We start from the raw sequence: 27,481 nt of genomic DNA on the forward strand, positions 1-27,481 counted from the left end.
CAGGCGATCTAGTCATAGGAAGGTGATCCCTCCACAGACAGACAATCTAGCAACAGAAAGGTGATTCCTCTGTTAAAACTGATATAATATTGTTTCGTCCTCATTGTACATGTTGGCCTATGCCCAGTCGCTTTGCGAGGAAATCCGCATCGCAAGGTCGTAACCTTAAGTTAATCGAGCCTCCATTTTAGGTTAAAGCTGCCATTTTAGTTAGTCGTGCAAAGTCACCCTGTGGCCTAAAATGGCCGGCCTGTGTTCTCTTGTTCTTACTTAACCTCTTCAACCTCTGTAGGCGAGTTAATGTCCAACCTGCCTGCAGGCTACATGTTAGGGTCATGTAGACCTTGTCCTTTGTTGACCTCGGGATCAGGGGATTACTTGAATCAGCGATGTTAACCTACAAGTATATAAGCACAATAACGCTATTTAAACATGACATGCGAAACATCTGTTTGACCTGCATTGAAACAAATGTGTAAAGGGCATAAAGTTAAACCCAGAGAATAATAGTGCTTGTTAGTAAATGTATTAAGAAGTAAACCGTATGCACGAGATATGTAAATTAGGAATGAACCTGGCACAAACCCTAGCCCAGTACATGATTAACTTGTAGGAGGCTGGACATCGTTATGAAGAAACTGTATAAATATGCTGATGTCCAGTTAGCAATTCTTGTTCACTGCTCACATTGAACCTTCTGGTGGTCTCTGTGAAGTACTGACGGCCAAATAGCTATTTGTGTACTTTGTTTCGTAAACTGTTCAGTATTGCAATAAAGATTCTGGGAATCTTTACAAGCCTGTATTGGTGTATTTCTCTTTGCATGGTGTAAAAGCCTTAATATTGTATTTTCTGATTCCACAGATGGCACCCGAATAGGGACCCTCAAGATTGACTTCGTCTCGTTGAAGGTTGGCTCGGCTATCGGACCGGGATCGGAAGGTGCCAACAAAACGGCCCCTCTGGACGAGAAGCGAATTCCTCGACAGAACAGCACGATCTGATCCCTGAACGGTGAACTGTAGCCCGAGACGACGTCTTGACGAGGGTCCATATATCGAGGTGGGTAAATTTGCCGAAATCACCAGACACGTGGGTCCTTAGAATTGTTCTTAGTAACCCGATCGGGCCTCCCAGTCCTTTGATCAGGTGAATCGTGACCCGATTCTTAATTTAACCCTGACAATTTTAATTTGGCGCTTTGTACTCGCGAGCACAATTATTTGACCAGGTAACACCAGAATTCTGATATGCCTGGGAAATTGTCTGCCTGCTTCAGGGCATTATTCCGCAGCGACAGACAATCTTTGGAAGATAGCCGTCCCGCACCACAGGAGGGGTCGCCGGCATGTACTGTGTACTGTAAGAAAGGCTTTGGTAGTATAGCATTTAATGATATTTGGCACAGACAGACCAGACATAACTCTAATCTTCGGTGGCCAACCAATGGTAGCTTTGAAATCCCTCGTATAGAATATCAAGAGTCTGTATTAGTAAAGAAAAAGGCTAGACCTGCAGTATTTGACGCATTGCACAGTTGGAAAACAGAAGCTTTGCAGCAACAAAAAAGTAGAGAGAAACATATGCGTCGACATATGACGAATGCCGAAAAGACGCTGTTATATGATCAAAATAAACGATTGGAATCAGTTAGGAACACGGACAGAGCGTTTCAATTAGGCATTCAGAAAATGTACCCTTCAAAAGATTTTCATACGTCCGATGAATTGATTAACAAACGTTTGCATGAACGAAGGCCCGATGCCTCTGCTCCACCCCCGTACATCCCTCCTCCTGGTGCTTTGCCCCTTCCTGTCATTATTCCTCCTCCTATAGTTCCTCCGGTCCTTCCTATTGTTCTTCCTGCTGTTCTTCCAGCCGTTGCTCCTTTACCTGCCCCCATGCTTCCACCTATTGACATTCAGAATGTGCCTACTCTTCCTCTTCCAAGTGATTCTGCATCGCTTGTAATAGACCAGGGAATGGGGTCAAGGGTTGTGACTCATAATACTGTGTCTCCAGATAAAAAGAATGAATTAATTGCTTGGGCTAAACATTGTATGGAGAAGGGTGAACAAGCTGATGTTTTTTCCACACTCGAAAATCTGAAAAGTATTCCTGAGAAAAATGTTTTTATTGAAGGGTTAGGAATTCATTTGAGCATAATGTGGAATACATTAAACAATGTAGATCCCCCACAAGGGTTACGGGATTTGAACACCTTAGCATTGTCTAGAGATACTGCGAAGAAAGTATATGAGCATGTCAAGAGGATTTTTGTGTATAGGAGGGAGTTGGAAGAGTTACAGAATGAAGAAGCAGATGGTGATAGTTTAGGTACTATGTTCTTACAGAAACGGTTTTCTCCTCGCCGTGAATTGATAGGTGAGGAAGCGCGAATTTGTACAAAGGATGCGATAAGATGGATTTCGGATATGTCGATAGCTCCAGATGAAGTATATGACACGTATGGTCAGTATACGTTATAAATGCAAAAGAAAGTGATACAGGTTATGGTAGAATACCTGCAGAATGAGTGTGTAAAAAGAAAGATTTGTTGTCCCGCAGAATTGTTGAGTGTTTATAAGAGAGCCTTTTCGATTGATACCTCTTCGACTGCCTTAGCACTTGATTTGGCTCTGTTGCTTAGTAAGCGTTCGGAGCTACTTACTTCTCAGTTGCCTATGAGAGAGGTCCCTCCGACATTTGTCCCAAAAGTTGAGATTGCGGCCGATGCTGCACGAGGTATAGTCGCTGTGGACATTCCTGCACATTATGTATTTCAGTTTGTTCACGTCCCGTTCTCGAGACAGGAAGTGAACACCATAAAGCAATCTATTCCTGATATAAGAAAGAATCCGACAGGGTTCTATAAAGAAATAGAGTTGGTCTTACAATCATCAGTATTCACCTTAAGTGATATTGATTTATTATTTCCCGTACTCCTGTCAGTTGATTTGTGGAAACAGATTAGGACTGTAGATGATGTACCTGGGTTAGGAGATACATGGGATAACATGGTTAGGCTTGACAGAGAAAGACCAGCTGGTGAGCGACCGCCTCAAGTGATATTAACTTTGCCTGATAGAATTATTGTAAAATTAAAAACTATAGTTCCTGAAAAAATAATCATTTGGGACAAGCTTACGGCCTGTGTCCAAGGAAAGTCTGAGGGTGCTACCGAGTTCTTCAATCGGTTCGAACAGGTATTTTCAGATTTCAGTGGGCAAGACTTAGGCACAGAGTCAGGGAAAAGGCTGTTTGTCGAAAAATTTGTACGTGGATTGCTGCCTGACATCCAGTTACAGATTATGTCCTCCGAAAGCGCTTGGCAGGCGCAGTCTCAATCAGAAGTACTGCACATGGCTCAGTACTATGAAAATCATGTAAATAATGAAAAGGAAAAACTTGAGAAAAGAAAGGGTGACCTGAAAACAAAAGTACTATTGCAACAGATTGTTAGAAACCCTAGAGGGGGTAATCAATTTAGAGGTCAATACATTCCACAGGGAAGTACGCCCCTGGCGCCGGTAACCATTAACCAGTGTGCCTATTGTCGACAGGAAGGTCACTGGCGCGCACAATGTCCGACCTTGCAGCAAAGGTCATTTGGGAATATGGGTAGACGATCCAGAGGTCGCCCAGGTGCAGGGGACCCTGGCAGAGGTCAGTTTGAGCCAGAATCACAGCAACCTTCTTCACAGGATAAACAAGTTTCGAGTGTGGATAATAGAAACATTTTTGATCATCCTTCTGCCGCGTACCTCTCTGAAGAGCTTCCTTTTGACCACATTCTGTTTCGTTAGGATTGCCCGAAGCAGGATTTGGAACCACCGCCTATTCCCGTTCATCTGAAAGGTCCCTACGTTGAGATGGCGGTGGGAAATAGGAAGCATCTATTTTTAGTAGATACGGGAGCACAGGAATGTTCCATTGACCATTCACGGGTTCCAAACATTCCCCTGTCAGGGCAGTCCAACGTTTCCGTAGGGTTTTCAGGCACACCTGTAGTATGTCCAGTCTCTTTGCCGGTACCAACAACACTGGGTCCCTTCACGGAGCAGTGTCCATTTCTACTTACTACAAACTGTGGAGAGAATTTGCTGGGGTTCAATTTGCTGAAGGAATTGAATGCAGTAATATATTGCTCCTCGGACGGAGTTCGGTTAACAATTTCACCTCAGCAATTACTCGCTTCTCAGTTTTTGACTCGACCTTTACCGCCCGAATTCAGTAACATTCTAGAATGCTTATGGGCAATTGATGATAATGATGTGGGCATACTTCAAATTGAACCTGTTAAAATTATTCTGAAACATGGAGTAAAATTGCCAGTTGAAGGCGAACAGGCTTTGAAATGTATAGTTTCTGATTTTGTACATCGTGGAGTAATTGAAGAAATTACAGGTAGTTTGTGTAACAGCCCGATTTTGCCAGTATATAAAAAAGGTGATAATGCGATTCCTTTTCGGTTTATAATTGATTTGCGTGCTATTAACAAAATTGTGGCTCCTCAATTTCCCATTGTACCTGATGTTACAACGATACTAACTATGATTCCGGCTTCTGCCACTCACTTTAGTGTTGTTGACCTCAAAAACGGTTTTTCAGTATTCCTATACACAAGGATAGTAGGTATTTGTTCGCGTTTACCCTAGGTGGATGCACGTTCACATTCACTTGTGCACCACAAGGGTACACTGAGAGTCCAAGCATTTATAGTAGAGCCTTGAAAGAGCAACTCGATACTCTCGAGTTGCCTACTACTTGCACATTACTACAGTATGTAGATGATCTCCTCTTGGCTGCTGATTCTGAGAATGCCTGTAAAGAAGGCACCATGTTGTTGCTTTGTCATCTGGCAAAACATGGGCACAAAGCTTCACTCAAAAAATTCCAATATTGTTGTCAGGAGGTCACCTATTTAGGCTATCTCCTGTCAAAGGAGGGAAGAAGGTTGACACCTGAACGAATAAAAACTATTTCTGGCATGTCTGTCCCAAATACGCAGAAGGAAGTTAGAGCCCTGATAGGTATGGCTTCTTACTGTAGATTGTGGATCCCTAACTTTTCGTTAACGATTAAACCAATGCTGGCTTTGACAAAGAAGGGCATTTCTTTGCCATTGCCATGGACTTTGGAACACCAGACAGCATTTGATTTGCTCAAAACTGCGCTGTTTTCGGCACCGGTTTTAGGATCTCCAAATTATGAAAAGGCCTTTGTGTTGTATGTGCATGAACGTGATGGATGTGCTTTGGCTGTTAACGCAGGAACATGGTGGGAAGAATAGGCTGTGCAGCTATTTCTCATCCGTCCTTGATCCTGTTGCATGCGCTTTGCTGAGATGTTTGAGAGCTGTCGCTGCTGCTGCTGCGTCTGTGAAACAGAGCGAGGGAATGGTCCTGGGTCATGCGTTAACCCTAATGGTACCTCACTCTGTAGATATTCTATTAAATAGAACTCAAACGCAACACCTTACTTCCGCACGATTGACAAGATACAAATTGATCTTGTTTGCTCCCCACATTCAAATTCAGAGGTGTTGTGTATTAAATGCGGCTGAACTTTTACCTGTCCCGCAAGATACTGTTGATGGTGACGAAACGTCAAACGATTGCCTTTACACTAAAGAACAAGAGACTAAAGGTAGAATCGATTTGAAAGACACGCCTTTGAATAGTCCACAAGGAGAGCTATTTTGTGATGGCTCCTGTTTCAAACTTCCGAATGGTACATCCACGGCTGCTTATGCCGTCACTACCTTAAGCACGATTGTGGAAACCAAAAGAATTATGCATAATTCTGCGCAGGCCACAGAAATGATAGCATTAACTCGAGCTTGTGAACTTTCTGAAGGGCTTACAGTAAATATATATACCGACAGTCAGTATGCCTTTGAGGTAGTTCACAACTTCGGTAGGCTTTGGAAGGAACGAGGTTTCTTGACCTAACATGGCACAAAAATACAGCACTGCACTTTAATAGTGCGATTACTTTCAGCGCTCGCACTCCCTGTTCAGTTAGCCATTGTAAAATGTACAGCACATCAAAAGGTTACAGATGATATAGGAAAAGGGAATGCTTTCGCTTCGCTGATCAGATAGCTAAACAAACTGCCATTGATTTTAGTTCAGAAATCTATGCTGTAAGGGAAACTGTAAATGTTTGTACTTTTGGTGAAAGTATCGATTCTCTAAAAGACATTCAAGCAGATGCTACTGCAGAGGAGACCAAGAAATGGGTCGAGGGTGCAGGGAGATTGGATGGTGATGGGTGTTGGGTGGACAATGTTGAAGGAAAATGCTTACTCCCTGACGCCTACATTACAATGATGGTCATCATGGCTCATGGTCCAACCCATGTCTGTGCGCGTACATTTACTAAAATGTTACATAGTGTATGTGTATAGGCCAATGATAACATTTTCAAAATTGCGGAGCGCTTTGTCCAAGGGTGCATGGTCTGCTTGCAGCACAATGTAGGAAAAGGCACCTCGACTCCTAGAGGAAGTTTCACTCCACCTTCTGTTCCGTTTGTGGTCATCCACTTTGATTTTATTGAGATGGAACGTTGTAACAATCTTAAATACGTATTGGTTGTCATTTGTGCATTTAGCAAGTGGGTTGAGGTCTTCCCTGTTAGAGATGCAACGGCCATAACCACGGCAAAAACTCTGTTGAAAGAGTTCTTTCCTAGGTTTGGGCTACCGAGAGTCATCTGGTCGGATAATGGGCCACACTTTATCGCTGCTGTAATCCTACAAATATGCAAGGGATTGCAGATTGATAAACGGTTCCATTCGGCCAGACATGCCCAAAGTGCCTGATTAGTGGAAAGGCATAACGGCATTATAAAGAACAAGCTTGCTAAGACGTGTGCTGGCACCAAGTTAAAATGGCCGGACGCCTTACCGTTCGTGTTGCTGTCGACCCCTCAAACTAAGACTGGGCTCTCTCCCTTTGAGGTGGTAATGGGGAGGCTTGCTAATATTTGGGGTATGCCAAAGAGTCACTCATTGCGGGATATAGAGAATGTGCTTCTTTCAAATTACTGTAACCAGCTGACTAAAAATCTATTTTCAATTTATCACCAGGTGCGAGAGGCATTACCTGAACAGTACGAGGGTCCCGGTCACAGTCTACGACCAGGAGACTGGATCCTCACGAAAGTTTTCGAAAGGTCATCTTGCCTTGCACCTCGGTGGAGGGGTCCCTACCAGGTCCTGCTAGTCACCCAGACTGCGGTGCGGGTAGCAGGGCGGAAGAACTGGATACATGCAACACACACCAAACGGATCCCGCAGCCCGTGCCATACGATACAGAAGACACAGAATCCCTTTCCAATGCTGTAACCAACGTGCCCGAAACAGCAACAACAGACAAGAGAGTATCAGAGACCGTTCCAGAGTTTGTAAGGCCAGACAAAATGGCCATCTTGTCTCTGCACTCTCCAACAGTGGTACTTCCAGATCATCCATTTTCTGATCCCATTTCCGTTCACTCGCCACCTCCAGTGGGAAGTGACGACATTTTGCTTTGTGATCCTTCGGCACCAGAAATTGTGAAATATAATTTACGTCCAAGGAAATAGAAGTACAGCACGGTTTGACTGTGCGATTGAGGGAATCATTTGAAGGCTTGCCTTTTGGCCCGACTGTACAAAAGGATTCTGTTGGCTAAGGGTTGTGGGAAAGACATTAAGAAGACACGCGACTGGAGTCGCCAGCCAACGAACAACTGGTGTTTTTCGATTGAAGACTACGATGCGTGCACCCGCTACCGCTCGTACCGAACTTTTAGATAAATATGTGACTAGCAGAGACAATGATCAAGCGTGTAAGGGGACCCCAAAAATGTATTGTTACCTTTTTGTAATAATAACTGGGTTTTTAGTAACTATTGGTTTTGGGTTATGGTACCTGGAGGAAGCATATCCGCTAGAGGACTTTTTACCTGTTCAAAATGTATCTGTTATACCCACTCCTTCCGTGCAATTGCATACCTTGTCGCCTAGAGATTCTTCGTATAGACGGAACTATCAGAATAATACTCTTTTGTTAATAATGAATGCCACTCATGCAATTTTTAATAGAACCAACTGCTGGATCTGCTCGCATTTACCGCAACATGGGAATAAGGGGCTAGGTTGGTACATTCATCCTTTACCTTTGACAACTGCTTGTTATGCTTCTCTTAGAGCACTATTCTTTGGCCGTTGGAATGACAGCATCTCAGGGAACTTTGATGGTACAAATTTGAATAGTTTTTAAAAATGTGTTTTGATGCCCCTGGGATGCTCGCTGTTTGCAAATAGGAGTAAGCCAAACGCTGCTTCTGTTTGGCCCTCTGATAGATTGTCTCGTCCTTTTCAGTCTTTGATCTCTTTCAAAATGGCTCCTATAGGCAATAAGGATGCCACGCCTCCATCTTATTCTGTTAACCATAGCCCCAATCCAGTTTCCTTCTGCATACAGAGGAATGGAACACGGTCAATGGGAGATTTTAGAAGATGCGCCAATGTTGCGAATTTGACTAGTGAGAACAGACCTCTGTATGTAGGTGAACCGTCTATTTCGTTTGCGGTAATGTGGCATTTCCATGGTTGCCCAGGGATTGGCAAGGAACTTGCTATTTAGGGATTTTAATACCTGGGATATTTATTGCCAGTACTGCAGAAATTTCGAAGACTCGTCCACAACGAGATGTGAAGGGGGATACTCCAGCGCAAACTCTAGGAGACATCATGAAATCCTTTGTGCCATTTTTTGGGCAAATTATGAATTCAGAAGATATCAGGGGACTAGCGAGAGTACTGGAGAAAACCATCAAGCGGACCACTGCCATACTCTATAATATGATGTTAGAACAGAAAGCGATAAGATTAGTAGCTCTTCAGAACCGGATGGCATTAGATGTCATTCTGGCAGAGTATGGAGGAGTATGTAAATTAGTGGGGTCCGCTTGCTGCGTTTACGTACCAGAATCCTCTCCAACGATCTTTAGGGCGATCCAAAATCTACATGTTCTTAGTTCGGAAGTACATGTTCCTGAGGGAAACTGGGAACTTAGTGCATGGTTTTGGGACCTCCTACAGTCGTAGGGATGGAAGTTGTTTCCGGCCCTGCTGATTATCTTGGGTAGTTTCCTATTCCTTTGTTGTTGTATACAGTGTCTCCCTGGTATATGTTCGGTATTAGGGGGGTGTTGCGCGCAAGCAACAAGTGTAATCGGGCATAAAATATACGCCCCAGATAAGGTTTCCAAGGAGTATGTGTTGAAAGAAACTCTAGTGTCTGATCTGATGAACTTAGATATGTCTGATAATGATTTGGGGTGTATAGACGTTGAAATGTGGAGTTAGTCGCAAAGTGATTGGAAGTAGTTTAGCGCTTGGCATAGACCAAAAGGAGGGTTTGTTAAAACTGATACAATATTGTTTCGTCCTCATTGTATATGTTGGCCTATGCCCAGTCGCTTTGCAAGGAAATTCGCATCGCAAGGTCGTAACCTTAAGTTAATCGAGCCTCCATTTTAGGTTAAAGCTGCCATTTTAGTTAGTCGTGCAAAGTCACCCTGTGGCCTAAAATGGCCGATTTGTGTTCTCTTGTTCTTACTTAACCTCTTCAACCTCTGTAGGTGAGTTAATGTCCAACCTGCCTGCAGGCTACATGTTAGGGTCATGTAGACCTTGTCCTTTGTTGACCTCGGGATCAGGGGATTACTTGAATCAGCGATGTTAACCTACAAGTATATAAGCACAATAACGCTATTTAAACATGACATGCGAAACATCTGTTTGACCTGCATTGAAACAAATTTGTAAAGGGCGTAAAGTTAAACCCATACAATAATAGTGCTTGTTAGTAAATGTATTAAGAAGTAAACCGTATGCACGAGATATGCAAATTAGGAATGAACCTGGCACGAACCCTAGCCCAGTACATGATTAACTTGTAGGAGGCTGGACATCGTTATGAAGAAACTGTATAAATATGCTGATGTCCAGTTAGCAATTCTTGTTCACTGCTCACATTGAACCTTCTGGTGGTCTCTGTGAAGTACTGACGGCCAAATAGCTATTTGTGTACTTTGTTTCGTAAACTGTTCAGTATTGCAATAAAGATTCTGGGAATCTTTACAAGCCCGTGTTGGTGTATTTCTCTTTGCATGGTGTAAAAGCCTTAATATTGTATTTTCTGATTCCACAGATGGCACCCGAATAGGGACCCTCAAGATTGACTTCGTCTCGTTGAAGGTTGGCTCGGCTATCGGACCGGGATCGGAAGGTGCCAACAAAACGGCCCCTCTGGACGAGAAGCGAATTCCTCGACAGAACAGCACGATCTGATCCCTGAACGGTGAACTGTAGCCCGAGACGACGTCTTGACGAGGGTCCATATATCGAGGTGGGTAAATTTGCCGAAATCACCAGACACGTGGGTCCTTAGAATTGTTCTTAGTAACCCGATCGGGCCTCCCAGTCCTTTGATCAGGTGAATCGTGACCCGATTCTTAATTTAACCCTGACAATTTTAATTTGGCGCTTTGTACTCGCGAGCACAATTATTTGACCAGGTAACACCAGAATTCTGATATGCCTGGGAAATTGTCTGCCTGCTTCAGGGCATTATTCTGCAGCGACAGACAATCTTTGGAAGATAGCCGTCCCGCACCACAGGAGGGGTCGCCGGCATGTACTGTGTACTGTAAGAAAGGCTTTGGTAGTATAGCATTTAATGATATTTGGCACAGACAGACCAGACATAACTCTAATCTTCGGTGGCCAACCAATGGTAGCTTTGAAATCCCTCGTATAGAATATCAAGAGTCTGTATTAGTAAAGAAAAAGGCTAGACCTGCAGTATTTGACGCATTGCACAGTTGGAAAACAGAAGCTTTGCAGCAACAAAAAAGTAGAGAGAAACATATGCGTCGACATATGACGAATGCCAAAAAGACGCTGTTATATGATCAAAATAAACGATTGGAATCAGTTAGGAACACGGACAGAGCGTTTCAATTAGGCATTCAGAAAATGTACCCTTCAAAAGATTTTCATAGTTAGCAATTCCTGTTCACTGCTCACATTGAACCTTCTGGTGGTCTCTGTGAAGTACTGATGGCCAAATACCTATTTGTGTACTTTGTTTCGTAAACTGTGCAGTATTGCAATAAAGATTCTGGGAATCTTTACAAGCCCGTGTTGGTGTATTTCTCTTTGCATGGTGTAAAAGCCTTAATATTGTATTTTCTGATTCCACACCTCCACAGACAGGCAATCTAGCCACAGGAAGGTGATCCCTCCTCAGATGGGTGATCTAGTCACAGTAAGGTGATCCCTCCAGAGACAGGTGATCTAGTCACAGGAAGGTGATCCCTCCTCAGAGAGGTGATTGAGCCACAGGAAGTTGATCCCTCCTCAGAAAGGCAATCTAGCCACACAAAGGTGATTCATCCACAGACAGGCAATCTAGCCACAGGAAGGTGATCCCTCTAGAGACAGGCAATCTAGCCACAGAACGGGGATTCCTCCACAGACAGGCAATCTAGACACAGGAAGGTGATCCCTCCTCAGAAAGGTGATATAGCCACATGAAGGTGATCCCTCCACAGACAGGCAATCTAGCCACAAAAAGGTGATCCCTCCTCAGAGAGGTGATCTAGCCACAGGGAGTTGATCCCTCCTCAGAAAGGCAATCTAGCCATACAAAGGTGATTCCTCCACAGACAGGCAAATCTAGCCACAGGAAGGTGATCCCTCTTCAGCGAGGTGATCGAGCCACAGGAAGGTGATCCCTCCTCTGAAAGGTGATCTAGCCACAGGAAGGTGATCCCTCCACAGACAGGCAATCTAGCCACAGAAAGGTGATTCCTCCACCGACAGGCAATCTAGCCACAGGAAGGTGATCCCTCCTCATAAAGGTGATCTAGCCATATGAAGGTGATCCCTCCACAGACAGGTGATCTAGTCACAGAAAGGTGATCCCTCCTCAGAGAGGTGATCTAGCCACAGGAAGGTTATCCCTCCACAGACAGATGATCCAGTCACAGGAAGGTGATCCCTCCACAGACAGGTGATCTAGTCACTGAAAGGTGATCCCTCCTCAGAGAGGTGATCTAGCCACAGGAAGGTGATCCCTCCACAGACAGATGATCTAGTCACAGGAAGGTAATCCCTCCACAGACAGACGATCTAGTCACAGAAAGGTGATCCCTCCACAGGCAGGTGATCTAGTCACAGACAGGTGATCCCTCCACAGACAGATTATCTAGTCACAGAAAGGTGATGCCTCCAAAGGCAGACGATCTAGTCACAGAAAGGTGATCCCTCCACAGACAGGTGATCTAGTCACAGAAAGGTGATCCCTCCACAGACAGACGATCTAGTCACAGGAAGCAGGAAGTTGATCCCTCCACAGACAGATGAACTAGACACAGGAAGGTGATCCCTCCACAGGCAGGTGATCTAGTCACAGAAAGGTGATCTCTCCACAGACAGGTGATCTAGTCACAGAAAGGTGATCCCTCCACAGACGGACGATCTAGTCACAGGAAGGTGATCCCTGCACAGACAGATGATTTAGTCACAGGAAGGTGATCCCTCCACAGACAGACGATCTAGTCACAGAAAGGCGATCCTCCAAAGGCAGGTGATCTAGTCACAGAAAGGTGATCCCTCCACAGACAGACGATCTAGTCACAGGAAGGTGATCACTCCATAGACAGTTGATTTAGTTACAGAAAGGTGATCCCTCCACAGACAGATGATCTTATCACAGAAAGGTGATCCCTCCACAGACAGACGATCTAGCCACAGGAAGGTGATCCCTCCACAGACAGACGATCTATTCACAGGAAGGTGATCCCTCCACAGACAGACGATCTAGCCACAGGAAGGTGATCCCTCCACAGACAGACGATCTAGTCACAGGAAGGTGATCCCTCCACAGACAGACGATCTAGCCACAGGAAGGTGATCCCTCCACAGACAGACGATCTAGTCACAGGAAGGTGATCCCTCCACAGACAGGTGATCTAATCACAGAAAGGTGATCCCTCCTCAGAGAGGTGATCTAGCCACAGGAAGGTGATCCCACCACAGACAGATGATCTAGTCACAGGAAGGTGATCCCTCCACAGACAGATGATCTAGTCACAGAAAGGTGATCCCTCCACAGGCAGGTGATCTAGTCACAGAAAGGTGATCCCTCCACAGACAGACGATCTAATCTAGTCACAGGAAGGTGATCCCTCCACAGGCAGGTGATCTAGTCACAGAAAGGTGATCCCTCCACAGACAGACGATCTAGTCACAGGAAGGTGATCCCTCCACAGACAGACGATCTAGTCACAGGAAGGTGATCCCTCCACTGGCAGGTGATCTAGTCACAGAAAGGTGATCTCTCCAAAGACAGGTGATCTAGTCACAGAAAGGTGATCCCTCCACAGACAGACGATCTAGTCACAGGAAGGTGATCCCTCCACAGACAGATGATTTAATCACAGGAAGGTGATCCCTCCACAGACAGATGATCTAGTCACAGAAAGGTGATCCCTCCACAGGCAGGTGATCTAGTCACAGAAAGGTGATCCCTCCACAGACAGGTGATTTAGTCACAGAAAGGTGATCCCTCCACAGACAGATGATCTAGTCACAGGAAGGTGATCCCTCCACAGACAGATGATTTAGTCACAGAAAGGTGATCCCCCCACAGGCAGGTGATCTAGTCACAGAAATTTGATCCCTCCACAGACAGACGATCTAGTCACAGAAAGGTGATCCCTCCACAGACAGGTGATCTAGTCACAGGAAGGTGATCCCTCCACAGGCAGGTGATTTAGTCACAGAAAGGTGATCCCTCCACAGACAGACAATCTAGTCACAGGAAGGTGATCCCTCCACAGACAGATGATTTAGTCACAGGAAGGTGATCCCTCCACAGACAGACGATCTAGTCACAGAAAGGCGATCCCTCCACAGGCAGGTGATCTAGTCACAGAAAGGTGATCCCTCCACAGACAGACGATCTAGTCACAGGAAGGTGATCCCTCCAAAGACAGGTGATCTAGTCACAGAAAGGTGATCCCTCCTCAGAGAGGTGATCTAGCCACAGGAAGGTGATCCCTCCACAGACAGACGATCTAGTCACAGAAAGGTGATCCCTCCACAGACAGACGATCTAGTCACAGGAAGGTGATCCCTCCACAGATGATCTAGTCACAGAAAGCTGATCCCTCCACAGACAGATGATCTAGTCACAGAAAGGGGATCCCTCCACAGACAGATGATCTAGTCACAAAAATGGGATCCCTCCACAGACAGATGATTTAATCACAGGAAGGTGATCCCTCCACAGACAGATGATCTAGTCACAGAAAGGTGATCCCTCCACAGGCAGGTGATCTAGTCACAGAAAGGTGATCCCTCCACAGACAGGTGATTTAGTCACAGGAAGGTGATCCCTCCACAGACAGATGATCTAGTCACAGAAAGGTGATCCCTCCACAGGCAGGTGATCTAGTCACAGAAAGGTGATCCCTCCACAGACAGGTGATTTAGTCACAGAAAGGTGATCCCTCCACAGGCAGGTGATCTAGTCACAGGAAGGTGATCCCTCCACAGACAGATGATTTAATCACAGGAAGGTGATCCCTCCACAGACAGATGATCTAGTCACAGAAAGGTGATCCCTCCACAGGCAGGTGATCTAGTCACAGAAAGGTGATCCCTCCACAGACAGGTGATTTAGTCACAGAAAGGTGATCCCTCCACAGACAGATGATCTAGTCACAGGAAGGTGATCCCTCCACAGACAGATGATTTAGTCACAGAAAGGTGATCCCTCCACAGGCAGGTGATCTAGTCACAGAAATTTGATCCCTCCACAGACAGACGATCTAGTCACAGAAGGGTGATCCCTCCACAGACAGGTGATCTAGTCACAGGAAGGTGATCCCTCCACAGGCAGGTGATTTAGTCACAGAAAGGTGATCCCTCCACAGACAGACAATCTAGTCACAGGAAGGTGATCCCTCCACAGACAGATGATTTAGTCACAGGAAGGTGATCCCTCCACAGACAGACGATCTAGTCACAGAAAGGCGATCCCTCCACAGGCAGGTGATCTAGTCACAGAAAGGTGATCCCTCCACAGACAGACGATCTAGTCACAGGAAGGTGATCCCTCCAAAGACAGGTGATCTAGTCACAGAAAGGTGATCCCTCCTCAGAGAGGTGATCTAGCCACAGGAAGGTGATCCCTCCACAGACAGACGATCTAGTCACAGGAAGGCGATCCCTCCACAGATGATCTAGTCACAGAAAGCTGATCCCTCCACAGACAGATGATCTAGTCACAGAAAGGGGATCCCTCCACAGACAGACGATCTAGTCACAAAAATGGGATCCCTCCACAGACAGACGATCTAGTCACAGAAAGGTGATCCCTCCACAAGCAGGTGATCTAGTCACAGAAAGGTGATCCCTCCACAGGCAGACGATCTAGTCACAGGAAGGTGATCCCTCCTCAGAGAGGTGATCTAGCCACAGGAAGGTGATCCCTCCACAGGCAGGTGATCTAGTCACAGGAAGGCGATCCCTCCACAGACAGGTGATCTAGTCACAGAAAGGTGATCCCTCCACAGACAGACGATCTAGTCACAGGAAGGTGATCCCTCCACAGGCAGATGATCTAGTCACAGAAAGGTGATCTCTCCAAAGACAGGTGATCTAGTCACAGAAAGGTGATCCCTCCACAGACAGAGGATCTAGTCACAGGAAGGTGATCCCTCCACAGACAGACGATCTAGTCACAGAAAGGCGATCCCTCCACAGGCAGGTGATCTAGTCACAGAAAGGTGATCCCTCCACAGACAGACGATCTAGTCACAGGAAGGTGATCCCTCCAAAGACAGGTGATCTAGTCACAGAAAGGTGATCCCTCCTCAGAGAGGTGATCTAGCCACAGGAAGGTGATCCCTCCACAGACAGACGATGTAGTCACAGAAAGGTGATCCCTCCACAGACAAACGGTCTAGTCACAGGAAGGTGATCCCTCCACAGATGATCTAGTCACAGAAAGCTGATCCCTCCACAGACAGATGATCTAGTCACAGAAAGGGGATCCCTCCACAGACAGACAATCTAGTCACAAAAATGGGATCCCTCCACAGACAGACGATCTAGTCACAGGAAGGTGATCCCTCCACAGACAGACGATCTAGTCACAGGAAGGTGATCCCTCCACAGGCAGATGATCTAGTCGGAAGGTGATCCCTCCACAGACAGACGATCTAGTCACAGAAAGGTGATCCCTCCACAGGCAGGTGATCTAGTCACAGAAAGGTGATCCCTCCACAGGCAGACGATCTAGTCACAGGAAGGTGATCCCTCCACAGACAGATGATTTAGTCACAGGAAGGTGATCCCTCCACAGGCAGGTGATCTAGTCACAGAAAGGTGATCCCTCCACAGGCAGACCATCTAGTCACAGAAAGGGGATCCCTCCACAGACAGACGATCTGGTCACAAAAATGGGATCCCTCCACAGACAGACGATCTAGTCACAGAAAGGTGATCCCTCCACAGGCAGGTGATCTAGTCACAGAAAGGTGATCCCTCCACAGGCAGACGATCTAGTCACAGGAAGGTGATCCCTCCACAGACAGACAATTTAGTCACAGGAAGGTGATCCCTCCACAGGCAGGTGATCTAGTCACATGAAGGTGATCCCTCCACAGACAGGTGATCTAGTCACAGAAAGGTGATCCCTCCACAGACAGACGATCTAGTCACTGGAAGGTGATCCCTCCACAGGCAGATGATCTAGTCACAGAAAGGTGATCTCTCCAAAGACAGGTGATCTAGTCACAGAAAGGTGATCCCTCCACAGACAGAGGATCTAGTCACAGGAAGGTGATCCCTCCACAGACAGATGATTTAATCACAGGAAGGTGATCCCTCCACAGACAGACGATCTAGTCACAGAAAGGTGATCCCTCCACAGGCAGGTGATCTAGTCACAGGAAGGTGATCCCTCCACAGACATGTGATCTAGTCACAGGAAGGTGATCCCTCCACAGACAGATGATCTAGTCACAGGAAGGTGATCCCTCCACAGACAGATGATTTAGTCACAGGAAGGTGATCCCTCCACAGGCATGTGATCTAGTCACAGAAAGGTGATCCCTCCACAGGCAGACGATCTAGTCACAGGAAGGTGATCCCTCCACAGGCAGGTGATCTAGTCACAGAAAGGTGATCCCTCCACAGGCAGGTGTTCTAGTACGATCTAGTCACAGGAAGGTGATCCCTCCACAGGCAGGTGATCTAGTCACAGGAAGGTGATCCCTCCACAGACAGACGATCTAGTCACAGGAAGGTGATCCCTCCACAGGCAGGTGATCTAGTCACAGGAAGGTAATCCCTCCACAGACAGGTGATCTAGTCACAGGAAAGTGATCCCTCCTCAGGCGGTCTAACCACAGAAAGGTGATGCAGCACACAGGAGTGATCATTCACAGATAGGTGCTCACTTCACATGGGTCTGCTATTCGTGTACAGGGAATCCTTTTTGGTGCAGTTTGCTGTGGATGTTGTATTTCCCCCATCCCCACCCCCATAAGGTCGGCACTTATCAATGCTACGTCCTGATTAGGCTTTATTACACTGAAAGACATAGCTGCCAAGTTTCCCAGTTCAATGCTTAGCACTTCGCAACAGTCCTGGGTTTAGATGTGGGGGGCGAGGGGAGTTTCTGGGGGTGGATGATAGGGTGCCAGCAGGAGGCTGGGGGTGCACATGGCACCAGGGGTGGCCAGGGGGGTGGCTGCCCCACTGCCCCCCGCCTCTGCCACTGTGACAGCCACATTGAAACGCTCTCTCTCTCTTGAATTGATGGCGTTTTTCTGGGGTTTGTTTGGCGCCAGACAGTGGGCCCGTTCGGAGTGCGCTCCTCATTGACACTGTCCTGGCCCTGCAGCTTCTGCGTGTCTTGATGTTGGGGGGCTGCGGGCTGTCTGGACCTCCCTTCCCCAGCGCACACTGAAGATAATGCTTTCGTTCCCATATCATTTAAGGCACACCTCAGTCTGCTCCCACAGGTCAGGCCTGCTTAGCCAGCCCCCGGGGCCAGCCCGGGCACGGCGCGCGTTCACTGTGATGAAGTGGCCCGGGGCGAGCTGTCATCTTCCTGCAATGCGAGGCTCCGCTGCCACACCTGCACTCACACACACCGGACGGAGTCCCTGCACGGGGCAGAAGGCACCTCTCATCCGGGGACAGAGGGCGGGGGGGACGCCGGCGGCTGCTGCCGAACCCACCTCCAGGAGAGGAGCCGTGCCCACTGAGCTACCCTGGCAGCATGGCCTCCGCGGGGAACATCATCTTCTGGAGGTAGGGGGCACACACACACACACACACACCGTATGGGGCGCTCTGTGTCCGCAGTCAACAGCTGTGTGTCTCGGTGTGGGTGGGGAGGGGAGTGAAGTCCGGGGGCAGAGGGGGTCAGAAGACACACATGTAAAGGCATGGCACAGCCCTCTGACAGGGCCACACAAGAGCAGCGTAATTAAATGTGGCCTGGGGCAGCCTTAGACAGGGGGCCGAGGGGGGTAATCCTACCTAAAAGCAAAGACAGAGCTGGATACGTAAACCGAGTGCAAAGTGGTGCTGCAGGCAGGTACATGGCGAAGATACAAGTGCTGTGCGTTCTGATCTAGCGCTTCATGCTGGTAGATTCATTCCCTCTTCTAAGCACTGTGCTAAGTGTTATTATTGTTCAATATAGCGGCACTCAATATAACGAGATTTATTTTTGTTGTAATATTGGTTGGGGTTATACAAAACATACAAAGTCGTCACATAATCTAAAATACAGTGGAATGCAATTCAATTCAAACGCTGAAAGCATACACGTCATCACAACATCAAAACCTAAACAGCCTAAAAATACCTAATTTATCACAATAAAATTGTTTTCATCACTGCACCTTTGGATGTTAGATCATAATCAAATACCCTCCTGAGGGGCAGAGCTATATAAACATATAGGGCTCTACAATCTCAAGGGTCACATTTTACCGCATGCAGGCATCCCCGCCATAGCAAATAAACGAATAGCTGCGCGTAGGGCTGGATGGCACGGTGGGGCCTGTCGAGCCGCCAAAAAAACCTTGTAAAATGTGCTGGAGACCCATTGGGGGCTGACAAACCTAAGCTGAGGCTCCTAAGACTCAACTATATAAACTTAATTCTCACAAAAAAGAAAGGATTTCTGACGGGAAAATGGGAGGGGTTATTTAATGCCCCTCATGCCAGAGACAATGTCCTATTTTGGAAATTGGTGTCTGATAATGAGCCCAAAGGGGATCAACTATTGGTTTGTCGAATTGGTAAGGAAGAATGGAGAGTGCATTTCTCGAATCTCGTATTTCTCAAATCCTGGGAGGATAGCTCAGGGGCAACGCACTCGCTTTGGAAGCAAGACGACATGGAGCAACACTGGTTCGATACCTGGGTCCACGATTAGAAACCTGTGGATATTAAGCGTGTTATAAATAACCTATTATACACTAATGTCTCTCCTCTATTCCCGCCCCCCCAGCCGTCATCCTCTGTACATCAGATAGAGATGTTTCGTGCGTTACTCTTAAGGAAGTTGAGGATGCAATTGGCGCTGCAAAAGAGTAGCGAGGCGTCTGGGCTGGATCGCGCCGTCTATCCAGGCCCCTACGCGTTGTCAGACTTACACTGCTATATTGGCCACAGGGAGGATTCCCGATGCCTGGCGTAAAGCTGTTACCGTCCCAGCGTACAGAACGGGTGGAAGGGACATTCCGGCAAACTATAGACCTATCCCCCTCCTAGATGGGGCTGGGAAGTTGTTTGGGAAAGTTATAGTGAACTCGGGACCGATAGCAATGATGTGATTAGCGTGCATCAGGCTGGGTTCCAGGAGGGTCGGGGAACAGTGGACCAATGCTTTACGCTTTTCCTCATAGTCCAGAGGTACACTGTTTTATGTAAACAGGGCCATCTTCATCACTTTTGGGGCCCTGGGCGTGGACATCTGTGGGGCGCCGTCCACCAAACCAAAGGAATTAAGTGATCAAGAATATCTGCCCACCCCACCCCCCGCTGCAATCACAACCCATAGGTTGATATGCTGCCTCAAAGCATTAAAAATAAGGATGTTTAGTCCCTTTATGTGCCCTTACCCTCTTCATTCTTGCTCTAATCAGAATGATAAACACTTACCCTTTGAAGGCCAACATAAGCAGTCTACGAAGAGGTTACGTCTGTTCTAGCATAGATTCAGGAGACTGTTTATCAATAAAATCCAGGAAGGTATGTCGTCTGTAGTATTAATGCAGGACTGCATGTAAAAGGTACATGCAACCCAGAGTAGACAGAGAACTCACATTTGCTGCCTCACAGAACGCAAACGTGCTCAAGCATGGATAGAGCAGACCAATTGGTAGGAAGAAGAAAGCTGCGCATACGAAAGCATGGATAGTGGATGCAGATTAGAAGCTACTAAGAAGGTGCCTGTATCCAGACACACTGAGATTAGAAGTGGGGCGTGGTTTTCAAATAGTGTTGTCATGAGAGTCAAAAGAACAAAGTGCCTGTGGTGTGCAATATATCAATGCTCACTATTATAGTGGAAGCAACACTATAGCCAGTGAAACCATGAGTGAGGCTGTTTTGAAGATCATACCCTGAGAAGGAAAACTCTCTGAAGGGCTGGCAATTTTGAAATTTTAGGGACTGGCAATTTCGAGAGGCTAGGCAATACAAGATTAAATGAGATGCCCAGCATTACACACACTGGGTAAGGGGTGAATCTGGGATTTGTGCCAACTCTGCAATTTCTGTATTTGAACACTTTTATTACCAGTACTTGCCATGAACTAAAACAATCTCATTTTATAAAACTGACTTGGAAAGTACACCAATCACATTACCAAACATGACAATTTTTTGAAACAAAATATTATAGAAGGGGTGTAACACAGAATGATTCCAGCTTCATTCTGCAAACTTCAAGAGAAGTATATAAGTACCAGCACCCCAATCAGTGTTATTTAAAAGATTTAATCTGGGTTGGTCTTTTGTATTTTAAAGCTTTACATAGTTCCAAAACACTGGCTTGTGAAATTGTCATTTATAAATGTGCAGAAAATCCTTTGACTTTTACAAAAATGCAAAGCGTTTTTTTGTGTCAATCGAGCAGACTTTAAAATGTGGTTGCCCGAGTCCTGCACCATCTGGTCTGCTCCCTTATGTCTACCACCCCTTCCACTGAAATGGCCTACATAAGAAGAAAGATCAAGTAATGGGCTAAACGATGCCACCAGCATGCGAGGATGCAAACTTCAAAGAAGACCGTACAGTAATGTACGAGATATTAGATGATTTGACCAGGATCACTGTATTGTCTGCTGGCAAAGCCAGGATACAAGCATGAATGCTTTGGTTCCAAATTTGGATACTTATTCATCTCTTGGAATAACAGTTTATGCCCATTGTTGGAAGTGATTGCCTAGGTTTTACAACACCCCATCTGAACAAACCAATTTCTAGACCTTCACCTCACAGATGACATGTTCGATTTTATAGCGAACCCTATCTGGTGCAGGTACATTCATGATAATAGCACCTGTTGTGCTGCAAAACCGAGTACATATGCAGGCAGGTTTATAAACTTCAGACATAGGAAAGGCTCCACCAGCCTTACAGGAATGTTATATTGTAATCTTGCATATGAACACATATCTCTGCAATGAGTGCTTAACACGCTGAGCTAACTTCTGAACCATTGTGGCACTCAATTTACCAATATGCATTTCAAATGTGGCTATTGCACATGATCAACGTAATTCCGACAGGAAGGAAAGAATGCTACAGGAGTTGTGATGCTAGGAACACAGAAACTGTATATACCACAGTGAACAAAGAAAGCATTACAGGATGAATTGATCGAGGCAGAATGTACTTGCCAAAACAGACAGGCAATAGGCTTAGAGCCTCAGCACCATGCAATACAATATCCTAATGTGTGCTATTTAAGTCTGGTGAACAAACGAATCGTACTTCTTTAGATAAAGCAGCCTTATAGGGCCCCCTCCAAGGTGGGGGCCCTGGTCAAGTGCCCCTTTTGCCCTCCCATAAAAACATCTCTGCATGTAAAATGCACCTGTACGTGTTATTTCTGGACTTGAGGACTGCATTTGATTCCATGTCCCGTGTGGAGCTGTGCACGGTACTGGTGGAGCGAAAGGTGCTCCAGTACCTTATTATTATATCATCACTTCTTTACTCGGACATGGAAGCCTGTGTTCCATACGGTCCAGGGGGTGAACAGACAACCTTTTTTGGAGTAGGCTTGGGTGTCAGGAAGGGATGTGTCCTGGCCCAACGCTTATTCAACATCTTCATCCAGGAGATCATAGATGCGTTATTAAGTGGGTGCCAGGACTGCCCTAAACTGGCCTCAACCTAGTTCCCGGCCCTGTTCTATGCAGACGACACAATCTTGTTTGCTACCACGCCCCCCGCCCCCCGGTCTTCAGCAGTCCCTTTCTGCTTTTTTCGGAGGAAGTGTAGAGAGGTCTTGGTCTTACTGTAAACACGTCTAAAACCAAGTCGATGATTTTTAATCCAGATCTCAGGAAGCATATTTCCATTAGGCTGACGATAGAGGACGACCCAATTGAACAGGTTAACAGCTTTGACTACCTTGGATTCCAGGATGGGTCCAGGATGGGTGGCCCAGACTAGCAGGGTGGCCCTTACGCTGGAAAGATTAAGCGGCTCCATTTCATCCTTCTTCACCCGTCATGGAAGCGGTGCTATATCAACAGCACTGGAATTATAGCAGAAGCAAGCATTGTCAGCAGCATTGTATGGGTCAGAATTATGGGGGTTTACGAATGTCGAGAGGATGCTTGTTAGGGAAATCTATTTTATGAATACATTATTATCATTACCCGTTACTGCACCAACCCGTTTGGACGCAGAAATTGCACTGGTAACTCTGCTCAAAACTACTAGCCGCATGGTGAAGTAACTTACCAACCTGGCCGACATTGGCTAAAAAAGAGGCCCACTTTGATTTGAAAAAACTGTCCCACACTAGCATTTAGCATTTTTGGTTCAAACATTGCCCTATTTTCCTATAGGCCACTACGAACCTGGTTACCAGGAGACTTTAGGGGGCAGCATCAGGGCCCGGCTCGACCACAATTTTCAGAGACTGCCAGGGATCTGCCCCGGATAGCCCTGGCCCACTTAAAGTCCTGCCTCCAGTTCTTCTGAACCGTTAAGGGCCACATTCTGTATGGACTGGATAATACATGTAAGGCCCTGATTGCTTGTGCGTCCAGGCGTTTGGGTTCGTTCCCCTGAATACTGACCCGTTTCCACACTGCACAAATCACCTAATGGATGTTCTGAAGTGCATGGCAGCCTGAGTCTGGGACTGGCTCCTGTGTCCATGCCTTTTACTGCATGATGTGGTGAATCAGGAGCAGTGCTTTAAGAGGCCCCCACCCACCCAAAGCTACGCCATGCTCCCTAACGAGAGCCTCTCCTTGACAATGGAGTGTGGGGACCTAGCAATTGCTTGGCTCCCAGGCAGTGGGAACCAAGCAGGAGAGCTGGGCACGCTGCTATCATACCGTTGGTGCACCCAGCCTATCTTTTTTTTCCCTAAATCGAAAGGGCTCCGAGACCCTCTGGCAGGCTGCCTGTGTGGAGTCAGAGCCTGTGATTAAGAAACAAAAGGCGAGGCTGGGCGCACCAAAGGTATGATAGCAGTGCAATCCAACTCTCCTTTTGATTCTCAATGAGAGGAGCTAACCCCCGGCAGGGAACCCTTTCATTCAAGAAGCCTCATGGATAAAGGGTTGCCTGTGGGGTCAACGACCCCCACAGGCAATGCTTTAACCATGAGGCTCCTTCATTTAAAGGGCTATCTACTGTGGGGTAGCTCCTCTCATTAAGAGACAGAAAGAGAGCTGGGGCGCCCGGCCTCTCCCTTTGTGTATTAGAGTGAGGAGCCAACCCCAGCAGGTGGCCCTTTCACTCAAGGTGCTGCATGTTTAAAGGGCTGCCTGCAGGTGTCAGTGCTTCTGATTAGAAAAAAAGGAGAGGCATTGGCTAGAGGCAGCCCTTTAACCATACAGCGCTTTAGCTAAACCGGCTGCCTGGCGGTGTCAGCCTATGTTGGCCTAGTCAGGAGGGAGCCCTTTTTGGAGACTGCGAGGGATCTGCCCCAGCTAGCCTCAGTCCACTTAAAGCCCTGGTCAGGAGTGTTTCATGCACTTTGGGCGTCTGCACCTTCCATGAGAAACATGACGGACATCATTGAATGATTGATTTCAACAGATGGCACATGCAGGAAAGGAGGGGAGCCAGTTCCACTGTTGATGCAAGCGCTTGGAAGGCATAACACTGCAGAGGGGTCTATTTAAAAGGTTTCTGGTGCAGGTTTATTGTTGACAGTTTGCGAGGAGGAGAGGAGGTCCTGGTGTGAATTGAAAGCAGGAAGTGATGCTTAGGTATTTATTTTGAATACACTAAGGGGGGTATTTAAAATCAAATGTTAATTGCATGCAGGGGCCCACCACTGTATGTGCTGTTGGGGTCGTGCATGCATTGTAAATGTTTCCAATGCAGCTGGGAAAGGAAGGTGAAACGGACTTTACGCTTTACATTTACTCTCTGTTTAGCAGCAAGGTAAATGCCCCCTGGAAATTGGGCTTTGCAGACGGCGTATGTTAATGGCTTATGGAATCCACCTGCTCTTTGTCAGGTGCTAATTCGATGCAGATTACGTAGGAATCCATTTGTTTTACCTGAAAATCTCATGCAGCAGTAAAACACTGTTCTCTTAGAAGATGGAGGAGGAAAGCATGGTGCGGGTGCAAACTCCACTTCCTGCCCTTCTCCACCTTCAAAGAGGGTGAACATGACTGAGTTGGGGTGGTAAAGAAGGCTGTGAATTCCTTACGCCTTGCTTTACCCCATCAGATGATCCCCTAAGAACAGCGCTATTCAGCCTTAGGCTCTCTGGATGTTTTGGACTTCAATTAATTTTCGTGACCCCTCATCATTCTAAACCGCTCTAGGGCTGATGGGAGTTGCAGTCCAAAAATCTGGGCAGTCAAAATGTGCAGACTGCTACGATATAGACAGCCAATGAAGTGACGGTAAAGCAAGAGATGGTTGCTCGTATTGAGGTGTAGCAGGTGGGAGGATACTTCGGCCCCGGGCGAGAACTTACACAAATGGGTCCCTCTTCTTAGACAGATGCTTACACTGCGAATTCCATAGGTATTCAAATGAAGAAGCCCTCAGATCGCAAGTGATCGCAGGCTGCATCTCGCAACCTTTCCGCAAACAGCTCCTGCAAAAACAAAGGTCACTTGAAGAGATCCTAGCACTGGCTCGCATGGAGGCCGCCGTGGACTCACAACTAGACAACCTGGGGAAAGTCTCCATACAACAGCAAGGGGAACCCGCAGAATCCGTCAACAAACTATACACAAGCCCCAGCCAGAGCGGGAGACGCACAGAGGCCACCTGCTACAAGTGCGGGTATGAATATCCGCACGTCGGGGACTGCCCGGCCCTAGGACAACAGTGTGCGGCATGTGGTGGCATGGACCACTTCAGGGCCACGTGCAAGAACGCCCCCATGACTGCACCGGGGAGACCCCGAACTCTAGACAGACGCCGTTACAGCCGGCAAAGCCCGCCCAAACCCAGAGGAGAGAGCGACAGGAAGCCGACAAAAAGAGAGGACAGCAGCAGATCCGGCCACTACTCTAGGGACGACAGGCGCTCATCAGAGGACACGCGTCGCTCCCCCAGAAGACGATATGTCCGATACATTGAAACGCGATCCCCCACAAGCAGCGACACTCCGTCATCAGGGGATGACCAAAGGAAAAATGTATGGGCTGTCAAGACTAACACGTCAGCCACACAGCACAGTCCCATACTCACTTTGACCGTAAATAACACGCCGGTGAAATTCCTCATAGACACCGGGGCCACGGTGAATATCATAAATGAACAAACCTATGAAGCACTAACTCCACCTCCAAAAATCAAGAAGGCTGAAATAGACATTTATCCGTACGGATCCACGACGCCCCTACCGTGCAAGGGCACCATAACAGCGTGGTGCTCTCACAAGCAGCACTCCGCGAGAATCCCACTGCACATCCTCAAAACGGAAGCAGACAGTGGCTGACATCTCCCCCCTTTTTAACCTGAGGGGTGCTCCCATCTCCTTACCCCATTTCTTCTATCAGGCGGAGCGGCTTGATGCGACTCCTCTGGGGGCGCTGTGGCGGCCGAGATCTTCCAGGAAGAGATCCACAAAGTAATTCGACACATACCAAACTGTCTGAACTATTCAGATGACTTCCTGGTATATGGCAAAACGCAAGAAGAACACGACAGGGCGCTACACAAAGTATGTCAAGCAATGAAAGAGGCCGGCCTCACGCTAAACAAGGCAAAGTGCGAATTCTCCAAGGGGTCGCTGAGGTTCTTCGGTCACATCTTCTCGGAGAAAGGCATGAGGCCGGACCTGGAAAAAGTGGAAGCGCTAAACTCCGCCACCCCCCCCACAAACACCACGGACCTACGCTCATTCTTGGGCCTAGCCAGCTATTGTTCTAGATATCTGAAGGACTATGCAACGGTCAGCAACCCCCTTCGACTGCTCACGCGAAAGGACACGCCGTTCGTATGGTCAAAGGAGTGTCAGGAGGCGTTCGAAGCCATCAGAAGCGCCATTTCACAGGCAGAAGACATGGCATATTACGACGCCCGGCGCGACACCGAAGTGGTTGTAGACGCCAGCCCGGTAGGCCTCGGTGCCATCCTGACACAAAAAGATCCGGAGGACTCGCAAAACGCTCACATAGTCGCATACGCCAGCAGGAGCCTGACGACCACAGAACAGGCATACTCCCAGGCGGAAAAGGAAAGCCTGGCGGTAGTATGGGCCTGCGAATATTTTCACCTGTTTCTCTTTGGCAAGAGATTCACAATAGTCACGGATCACCAGGCCCTCCTGACCATCTACGGAAATCCCAAAGCCGTCATGCCACCAAGGATAGCCAGATGGGGTCTGAGGCTGCAAGACTACCAGTTCACGGTCAAGCACCAGCCCGGAAAGGAGGACAATCCCGCCGACTATCTCTCTCGTCACCCCACGGCATCCACGGCATCTCAACCCTCTATCGCAGATGCGTACATCAACTATGTCATTCACCACCTACAGCCGCTACCCATAGGATGGGCAGAGATAACAGCGCAGTCGGAAACCGACCCCGCATTGCGCATCGTCAGACATTGCCTTCTAGCGGACAAAAGGACCCTCATGAGACAGCAAGCGAAGACAGAAACAGATGCAGTCAAGGAAGAAGTCAAGGGACTACATCTAGTCCGGGA

General features: G+C 47.2%; 1 protein-coding gene across 1 annotated transcript in view; it reads left to right on the top strand.

Moving 5' to 3' along the window:
• The first annotated feature begins 18,205 nt into the window (after positions 1–18,205).
• Positions 18,206–27,481, top strand: part of VTCN1 (V-set domain containing T cell activation inhibitor 1) — a 234,062-nt gene continuing 224,786 nt past the window's right edge. Inside the window, exon 1 of the mRNA XM_069635769.1 lies at positions 18,206–18,397. Coding sequence (XP_069491870.1) covers positions 18,366–18,397 — 32 coding nt within the window. The 5' untranslated portion in view covers positions 18,206–18,365. The remainder of the gene's footprint in view (positions 18,398–27,481) is intronic.

The sequence above is a fragment of the Ambystoma mexicanum genome, chromosome 7p (assembly GCF_040938575.1).
Source record: "Ambystoma mexicanum isolate Mex_15411 chromosome 7p, UKY_AmexF1_1, whole genome shotgun sequence".
NCBI lineage: Eukaryota > Metazoa > Chordata > Amphibia > Caudata > Ambystomatidae > Ambystoma > Ambystoma mexicanum.